The sequence below is a fragment of the Lactuca virosa genome, chromosome 4 (assembly GCF_052849685.1).
Source record: "Lactuca virosa cultivar CGN04683 chromosome 4, Lactuca_virosa_CGN04683_v6, whole genome shotgun sequence".
NCBI lineage: Eukaryota > Viridiplantae > Streptophyta > Magnoliopsida > Asterales > Asteraceae > Lactuca > Lactuca virosa.
Genome location: NC_136429.1, coordinates 102,496,510 through 102,505,602, shown reverse-complemented (window position 1 = coordinate 102,505,602; position 9,093 = coordinate 102,496,510). Strand labels below are relative to the sequence as shown.

Genomic DNA, 9,093 nt, shown 5'->3' with positions numbered 1-9,093 from the left:
AAATAGAAAGACCACAATAATTGATTTTGAAACCGATAATAGAGTTTGTAACTAACTACGTTTTAAAATTGAAGATTTTTCTGACAATTTAAAAGGAATAAAAAAATAAATAAATAGAAACTAAATAAATAAATAAATAAATAATCCCATTGTTATATCTACTTTGTGAATAAGGTCATTCTCGTCCAGATCGCTTTTATTAAATATTTTTCAAAGGATACGTAGAGAATTTTCAAGTATATGATTAGGATGAGAGAAAAGCAAAGCGAGGGTATGATCGTCATTTAAGAGCACCAGACTAGAAGCAGCTGCCTTTTCTTCTGGGTAAATCTCAGACGCAAGGATCATTGTTCTAAAAGACAAACCAATAACATCATAACAGTTTGCCCACTCCCGACCAAATTCACTTCATCTTGCTATAATCCCAACACTTCTATATGTTTCGCTGTCTTTTTTCTCCAGAAGTCTATAGGATTTAGCGTTTCTTGTTAATCCCAGGAGTTATTCATCTTATTCTTCTACACCCGTGCAGAATCTTCTTCAGGTAACGTGCTTCTTCATATCCAAAATTTAGTTTTTTTTTTTTTTTTTTTTTTTTTTTTTTTTTTTTTTTTCGATTTTTGTAATCATAGCAACTTTTATTGATAATCTGAAGTGTTATTCCACATGGGTTTTCAATTTTGTGTTCAAATTTCTTGTTAATATCGCATCGTCAATCTGTATTGAATTATGCACTTCAAGTGTTTGATAATTTGACTGACTGATTCGACCTCTTACAAAATTATCATATTACTGAGTGTAGTAGTAGCTGATTTATTCTTATGTGATTATTATGTTTTTCCTTTCATTTTCCTCTTTTTCTATACATTTGTAAAGCGTTAATTGTATCTAAGAAATGAAATCCGTGAAATTTCATCTGTTTCTTATAAATGAAGTTGATTAGTATTCCATTATTCCCCAATTGGAGTCCACTTTTCACACAAATTTTAGTCCAAATTTTAACTTTATGATAATGATATTATTACAGACGAAGGCACCCTTATGCTGATTATTTGTGCATAAACTATAGATTCGATCTTCAAATTGTTCCACAATAATCATGAATGGAAACCAGCCTTCAACACTTAGAGATCAGAGAGAAAAGCAGACTTCATTTCTTGAGGTCAATTACAAGATTCACAACCATTTATACCAAAATTGATAATTTCAATATATATAAAGAAAGATCATTTACCTTTCTTTATGTTATGTTCAGGTTGTTAATACTGAAAAGCTATTATGGGCAACAATTCAACATAAAGGCATACAACATTTAGAGGTTCAAGATCTTTATCTTAAAGTGCGATCTGGTTATGAGAAAATCATTCGTAATGATTACAAACAAGTCGATCTTCAAGAAGTTGAATATTCTCTATGGAAGCTTCACTACAAACACATTGATGAATATCGTAAGAAAATCAAGAAAGTGTCTTCGGGAACAGAAAGCACAAACAACCTTAATAGCCACGTGGAAGGATTCAAATTATTTCTCTCTAAAGTTGCCGAGTTCTACAAGGACCTAATTGCAAAATTCAGAAAAACTTGTGGTGTATCTGAAGAAACATTGTTGAAAAAGAATGGAAGTGGAGGCTCTGTTTCTAATGAAAACACAATATTACAAAAATGCCATTATGTATGTCATAGGTTTTTAGTTTGCTTAGGTGATCTTTCAAGATATGTTGAGCTTTGTAAAAAGCCCGAGGTTCAAAAATGGGGGGTGGCAGCTACTTATTACTTAGAAGCAACAACAGTTTGGCCTCATAGTGGAAACCCTCAAAATCAGGTATAAAATTGTTTTGACATTGTTTATTATTTATGATGTGAAAATAATTGATGAAATTTTTTGAAGTTGGCATTATTGGCAACATATATTGGTGATGATTTTCTTGCGTTATATCATTGTGTAAGAAGTTTGGCTGTGAAAGAGCCTTTTCCAGATGCTCGAGACAATATTATGTTACTTTTTGAGAAGGTAAGAAGTTGATATTTCATTTTTTGATTTATATGAAGAAGCTAAAAAACCCTAATTTGATGTTGATTTGCAGAACAAATCATCTCAATTAGAATCACTTTCTACCAATGCCCATATTGATTTCTCAAAGCCATTGAAGAGGCTTTCATCGCAGATTAAGTCGCATTCAAGCATGGATTCTACGAATATCAAATTAGGAGCTAATGGGAGTGAGCATGTTTCTCCTGTGAAAACAGATCTTTGGCCTCTTTTTGTGAGGATGATGAGTTTCTTTCTGGTTAAACCGAGTTTTGAGGATTTACCTCACACTTTCGCATCAACAATGAAGGAGTTAGAAGCAGTATTGGCATTAAACGAAATGGAATTGAATTCATCGTTAGAACCGTATGATCAATTCGATTCGTCAAGGAAAGGACCTTATCGAGCTCTTCAATCTGTCGCCATTCTCATCTTTGTGATCCATAATCTGATGAAAACTCCGGAACTTAAAGAACTAAAAGGCCAAAAAGACGAACAGCTTTCAGCATGTAGTTCATGGGCTTGGACGTGTATGTTTACTTGTTTGGGCCATTTTATCCAGCGGTGTCTCAGCCTTACCACCGCCGGATCCGATCGACAGAACTGCTGCTCGTTGTTGCCTGCGGTGCTCGTGTTCCTGGAATGGTATGTTGGTGTGATCGATTTTGCAGGAAGCTATGATGAAGATGAAAAGGTTTGTAATGCTAAATCGTATTTCCTTGGTGCTTTGGTTGATCTTGTGAGCGGATTTGATGAAAACCCTAATTTCTCGAATCAAATTGCTTTGTGGGAAGACTATGAGTTGAGAGGATTCGAACCTGTTTCCCAATCAAACGAGCTTCTAGACTTCTGTAATTCCGAAAATAGACGGAGATTCGAGTTCGGGAATTCGAATTCGATCCGTGTCAATCGCGTGCTTCATGCTTCCATTAAAGTAGCCGAGAAATTGAAGTGTGGATCGATCATTTATGATCGATCTTCAAGGAAGTTTTCAAAGAAAAACGAGAAAGAGATTATCGAGGAAGAAGAATCGAGTGGCGTTGAAGAGGAGGAGGTGATTCTCTTCAAACCTCTCACGAGATACAACTCTGAACCGATTCAGACTGAAACTGAAACTTCTGATCAAGAACATCTTCGACGATCTTCATCTCTAATCGGTGCACAAAATGCTGCAGGACCTCCTTCCCTTAGTGGCTGGGTTCTTAATAGAGAAAGCTTAAACCTAGAAAGAGAAAGAGGATCACCAAGTCCAAACAAGAGAGAGTTGTCTCCCATTTCTGAAATGCCGACATCATCTTATGTAGCTCCGATTCCTTCAGCCCCGTTGTTACCGGACGATTTTAGTTCGGGAGTTCCGGGCTTTGAGGATGGATTCCGGCCACCGGTTTTTGGATTAAGTTCTTCGGAATGGCTTTACCGGTATACAAACAACCTGAGTCTGGAGCGAGGCAATGGAAATCTTCCGAATCCTAACCATCATTGGCCGGTTTTGGGAAACAACCCTGCCGGAAACTTCCATGGATATGGTGGTGGTTCGAGATATGATGTTGTTGATAGGTGGGGAAACCCATTGCTTACGAACCGGATGGTGTATTTGGAGAATCCAAGGGAGAGGTTTTTGTTTGGTGGTGGTGGTGGCGGTGGCGGTGGTGAACAGCCACCACTTTTGCAGCATGTGAAAGAGAGGGAATGGCAGCTGCCGAATGAGTCTCTGTTTAGAGGTAATCCGTACATGGGGAATTGAATATTTATTTTTTTATGATTATGTTAATATAAACTTCTGTATTGTATTTGTAATGTTTTGTGTATTTTGTCTCCTTTGTTTGAGGCTTGTATCGAAGATCTGTACATTGTAATTTTTAGTGAATATAGAGTGATTTTGGAAGAAAGGGTGCTAATGTTTTCTTTGTTGATTGATGAATATTAAATTGCAACAATTGTATGAATTAAGTTTTGTTTTACTACATTATAAGTTCATAAAACAAAAGCTGAGAATTACAAGAAACTACATCATGATTATACATTTGTTAGTTAAAGATTGAATAGAGCAAAAACCTAAAATGTGATTTCTTTTACAGAAAACAAGTTATATAATTTATTTTTCTTAAATTTCGTACTATTTTTATAACTTTCGAACCTATTTTTCTAAAAAAAGTAGTTATAAATTTCGAGCATGTTCATCCTATTAATTTCAAACATGTAGTTTCTATGAGTTTCGAATATGCTATTGTTAGGTATAATTTTTGAATATATTTCAAACATATTCATCATATATGCTATTTAAGACATGTATGCATGGACTTGCGAAACTACAAATACAATTCCTGATGACGTTATTGTGATTTATTCTATTCCAAGTATTTGAACGAAGAAGGCGAGTTTGACACTGCCATTTAGTATACTAAATTTTAATAGAAATCTAATATGTGATTTAACACTTAAAAAAAAGGGTAGTTTATATTCGGTCTCTCAAACTTCAACCTCGAAATAAATTGTTCTTTAAAATCATAAAAATCTAATTTATTAAAAGTAAAATAACTTCCCAAAAACCAGTAGTATTGGACGTGACTTTGGAAGCCATTTTTTTTTTCTTCAAATAAAATAAATAATGATACTGATACAACAGGATAATAAAGAAAAAAATTAAATGATTATTCAACACTGTGATGCTATTGGGTTATTAGGCCATGAGCCATGGGCCAATTAATCATATCTGTGACTGTGATTTGAGAATCCACGCTGAAAACAGTCCGCCAAAATTTCCAAATTGAGATGAAAGTGTAGATGCGATCTGATTTTTTGGTCAAAATCAACTAAATCGCTTGCAGAATCGACTTGCTGCAATCACTTATTTGCTAGATTGCGTGATCTCAATCTTAATTTTCCCTCCATATCCTCAAGGAAGTTAAAACCCTCTTCATATATATTTGGAGTAAGAATCGCCCTTTCGTACAACTCAGAATTGAACGCTAATTTCCAGATCAAGCCACCCAGAATGGAAGGAAAACAATCTGTAGAAGATGTTTCATCAGCAACAGCCGTCTTTCTCGGAGCCTTAGCCCCTGGTGTTAACGTTCGTAGACTTTTCAAATCGCGAAGTATTAATTTTCTCCTTTTTATTGATCAATTACTAATCTTTCTCTTGTTTTGATATCAGGGTCCAACTTGGAATGCACTAAAAGGAGCATTCTTCATGTTGGGTGTTTGTCTTTGTGTTATGTTGGGCTTAGCTTTCTCTTCTAGCGACTCTGTAATGGTGCTTCATGTTACCTTCCTTGTTCTTATCACCGGCATCCTATTCTTTCTTCTCAGCGGGTAAGGTTCTAAATTTGCATTTATTTTTGGTAAATTTTGATGATTGAGATATGATAATATGCATTGATGATCTATGACTTTTTGAATTGATAATTGATTTGTGTCCAAATAAGTCTTAATGATTAAGAGGGAAAGAGGAAGCTAGTTGAATCTTTTTTTGGTTTTCAGTTGATATATGATCTGTTTACAAGATCACAAACTCTTGAATCTTTAATGATCTACAAAACTACATTAGATTACTTATGTCAGTGATATACTAAAGATCATTAATGGTTATAGGTGGTTACTTTAGAGTTTACTAATGATCTTTTAATGGTATTTCTGCAGCTTTCTTGCGCAGACTGGCTTGGTTACTGTTGAACATCAAATGCAGGAGATAGGCTTAGCACCCAGTCAAGCTGACAAAACAAGTGAAAAGAGCAAATAAAGAAGAAAACTTTTGGCTAATCATACCTTCTTTTCTAAGAAACATACACTGTTGATAGAAAATTTTGAAAATCATTCTTTTGATTTTGTGGATCTTCTTTGATAATGTGATGTGTAATTTGCTTGATTAATGTTACTAGGGCATTACATGCACATAATGTAAAACCCATAGAGAGACACTATATGATAAAAAAGTGAAGTAAAGTATAAAGGGATGTTAAATGTAACAGTGGAGATGGGAATCCTAAACGCAACAAACCACAGAAACCAAACTGTAAAACTATTGCTGGAAGCGAGGTTAGGAAACCACCAACACCAAAACTGTCCATTAAAGATAAATAAGATTAGAAGCAGTAAACTTTAAGCAGACATTGAGTTTGACTTTGATCTTTACATCAACTTTGAGTAGATTACTCTTCCAATTCAGATGCAAAAGACTATAAGTAGACTTCGATTTTGAGCAAATCTAATGTTGATTGGTGTTATTTGCTACAACATAACGTAATGATGATCAACCGACTTAGCACCCAAGTGACTGAAATTAGCCAACATCTTACAAGACTAAGCGTAGGTCGTTCTATAGGCACTCTAAGGCGAAACATCATCTCTAGTAAAACAAAGCTTGTATTGGTTTCCGATTTCCACTTGAAGGTGATATATCTGACCCAAAAGAATAATTGAGTAGAAGTTGGAACACCAGCCGGGACAAAATAATCCATGAACAAAAAAAAAAAAAACAAAAATACAACCCATAAATCTTCTTGGAGAAATGAAAGTGCTTGATTCCTAGAAACCCATAAATGTGCTTACAAAAATCTTTCATCTAAAATTGAACCAAGAACCATCTTTCACACCGTTAGATGGAGGTGGTGTGTAGGGTGTTGGTGAAAGGTTACAGGGGTTCTGGCTAGAGGAAAAGGGAGAAGGAAACCGCCGATAATAGGTGGTAAGAGACCCAAACTAAAAACGAGGGGAGTGGTAGGGAAAGTAGAAGTAAAGGAGAGAGTACAATGACATCGGTCGATGGTCAGAGGCGGTAGATGCGGTGATAAGATCGTCAAAATCTAACCGTAAGGTCATCTTCAACCCTACAGCAAATCCTATTTATTACACCAAATTGTTGTAAACCCATCTTCACTCAATCTAATTGCTTACATCTTCACTCATTCTGGAAGCTCCTTTGAAGCCCCCGAGCTGGATATTTCAAAAGGCAAAAGCAAGCTGCCTGAGTCTGAATTTGTGGATGTCGCTCTGCTTCAGAACATAGTTTTTGATTTGGAATAGAGCTCAACTGAAAAGGATTTGATTATTGGAAAGCAGAACATTAGAATCAGTGATCTTGAAAAGGAGAACTCCATTAAAGATGCAAAGATTTCAAAACTTCAAGCAAATCTTGGTGGTCTAACTGCTTTATTCTTTGACCTGAAATAACGCTTACATCAAAAGTTTGGTGATGATTTTCAACCTTTAAGAGCTGAAGGAGAAAAGATTTATGCTTCTAGTTCTGGTCCATCCAATCCAACTTCTCAACTTACAAGTGAAAGAGTTGTAAGACCTGCTCTGGATGCTAATCTTGACACATTTTTATCTTCTGGTCCTGCTTCTGCTCAAGAAAGAAGAGATAAGCAAATCAGGATTAAGCAGCTGAAAGGGAATATGCTAGTGATGAAGCATTCAGACCAAAATGCTCCAGGTGATCACCCTGAGATGTTTTTCAGGGAAACTGGGAAGAAATTTACAGATAAATATGGGGAACGCTCTGGCATTTTGATGTGGGGATATGATGCTGATAATAAAATGTGGATCGTAAAGCGAAAGAGCAGACGAATTGAGTATTATGCGAAGAAAGTCGACTTTCTGTCATGGAAAAAAGTTGATCTTTGTGAACTTAGTCACGCACTTTTCCACAATCCAACCAATGATCCCATGGCCTGGTCTTTTAAGAGTTCTCTTGAGGATAAAGCTAAAAATAACTTTGAAGGCATGAAGACTGCTTCATCGTTTACGAAAAAGGCAAAGGATGTCATTGATCCTCACACTAATAAAACCATGGTGAATGTCATGTGGCCGCCTACAAAGCAAGCTAAAAGGATTCCGCTTCCCAAACGTTTACCAGAAGGCACTTTGGACTCAATGCAATTCTGGGTTTATGATGAGGCTACTGCATCAGTAGTGATCAAGCTGAAGAAGAACCAATATCACATTGTTGATCCCAAAGACTTGTTGAAGTTTTGTGAACGTGATATCCGAACTTTGTCAAACTTTCAAATAATTGTTGAGAATGAATTGTTTGAAGCTGTCGCAAAAGCCTTCACTGGAATGGTAGCTACCATAATTGACAAGAAGCTGTGGGCTGGGGCATTTGATCAGGCGGACGTGCATCTCGTGGAAAAGCCTTAAAGAGAACTAAAAGCAATAAACCAAGGGGGAGATTGTTGGGATATATTTTGTGGTTTATGCTTTGTTTTTGTATGTAATATGTGTTCTCGTTTTTGGACCGAAATCACTGGTGGGTTTAGTGTTTTTAGTGGGCTTGTTATATTTGGGCTTTAGGTTATTGGTTTAGTATAATATGGTATGTGTATAGCTATTCTAGGTTAATGTGTTTTTGTGAGTTGGAGTCTATTCACGATTAAAGAGTAATTGAATATACCTGACAATTGATTAATAGAATTTTGTGCATTCATTGAAACATGTTCATTGATTCATTTAATTGTTTGTTTGTTTCGCATAATTGTTTGATTAAGATTCCGCATTAACTTAAACAATTGCATTGATACCTTGAGAAGATCCGAGTTTTGGGACTTAGAGTGTCATTTGAGTTGGTAGATGACGGTGACGTGGGCTCTAAACAAGTGAAGGTAGAAGGCTGAGAAGGTTTAGGTGTAAGGGTTGAATGTAATGAGTCGACAAATGGTTGGTTTGTTGAACCGAATATGGGCTGCTGGACAAGACAAGAGGGCGAGAGTGGGGTTTGAGGGGTGGTAGATGAAGTCGGTAATGAATTTTGAGTAGGGATAACGTTCTCGGTAGAAATATTATGATGAGTAGGTAGGTGTGGGGTTAAGGTAGTAAGAATAGGATGTGTAGACTCATAGCTCTCTAAAAAGGTGTAGGAAGGAGCTTTGTTTGGTGTCATCGACCCAAAAGGAAAAATGTTTTCATAAAAAACAACGTGTCTAGAGATGATGATATTATTTGTATCAAGGTTAAGACAATGGTATCCTCTATGATTCGTAGGATACCCAAGGAAGATGCATGGTGTTGATCTTGGGTCAAGTTTATGAGAAGCATTGATATAAGGGTAACAGAGGCAACCAAAC

General features: G+C 36.0%; 2 protein-coding genes across 3 annotated transcripts; both read left to right on the top strand.

Annotated features, from left to right (window-relative positions):
- The first annotated feature begins 205 nt into the window (after nt 1-205).
- LOC145106817 (Telomerase activating protein Est1) lies at nt 206-3,918 on the top strand. Of its 2 annotated transcripts, none has more exons than XM_079043748.1 (5): nt 206-544; nt 1,070-1,162; nt 1,256-1,822; nt 1,889-2,011; nt 2,085-3,918. In XM_079043748.1, the coding sequence occupies exons 2-5, from the start codon at nt 1,100-1,102 to the stop codon at nt 3,771-3,773; spliced, it is 2,442 nt and encodes an 813-aa protein (XP_078899874.1). In that variant the 5' UTR covers nt 206-544; nt 1,070-1,099; the 3' UTR covers nt 3,774-3,918. The 2 variants fall into 2 exon arrangements, with proteins under 2 accessions (XP_078899874.1, XP_078899873.1); XM_079043747.1 differs by having other exon boundaries at nt 1,028-1,162.
- Nucleotides 3,919-4,893: 975 nt separating this feature from the next.
- LOC145109957 (uncharacterized) lies at nt 4,894-5,928 on the top strand. Its single transcript, XM_079047054.1, has 3 exons — nt 4,894-5,102; nt 5,187-5,344; nt 5,672-5,928. Exons 1-3 carry the CDS (start codon nt 5,025-5,027, stop codon nt 5,769-5,771), a joined length of 336 nt encoding a protein of 111 aa, XP_078903180.1. The 5' UTR covers nt 4,894-5,024; the 3' UTR covers nt 5,772-5,928.
- The last annotated feature ends 3,165 nt before the right edge of the window (nt 5,929-9,093 follow it).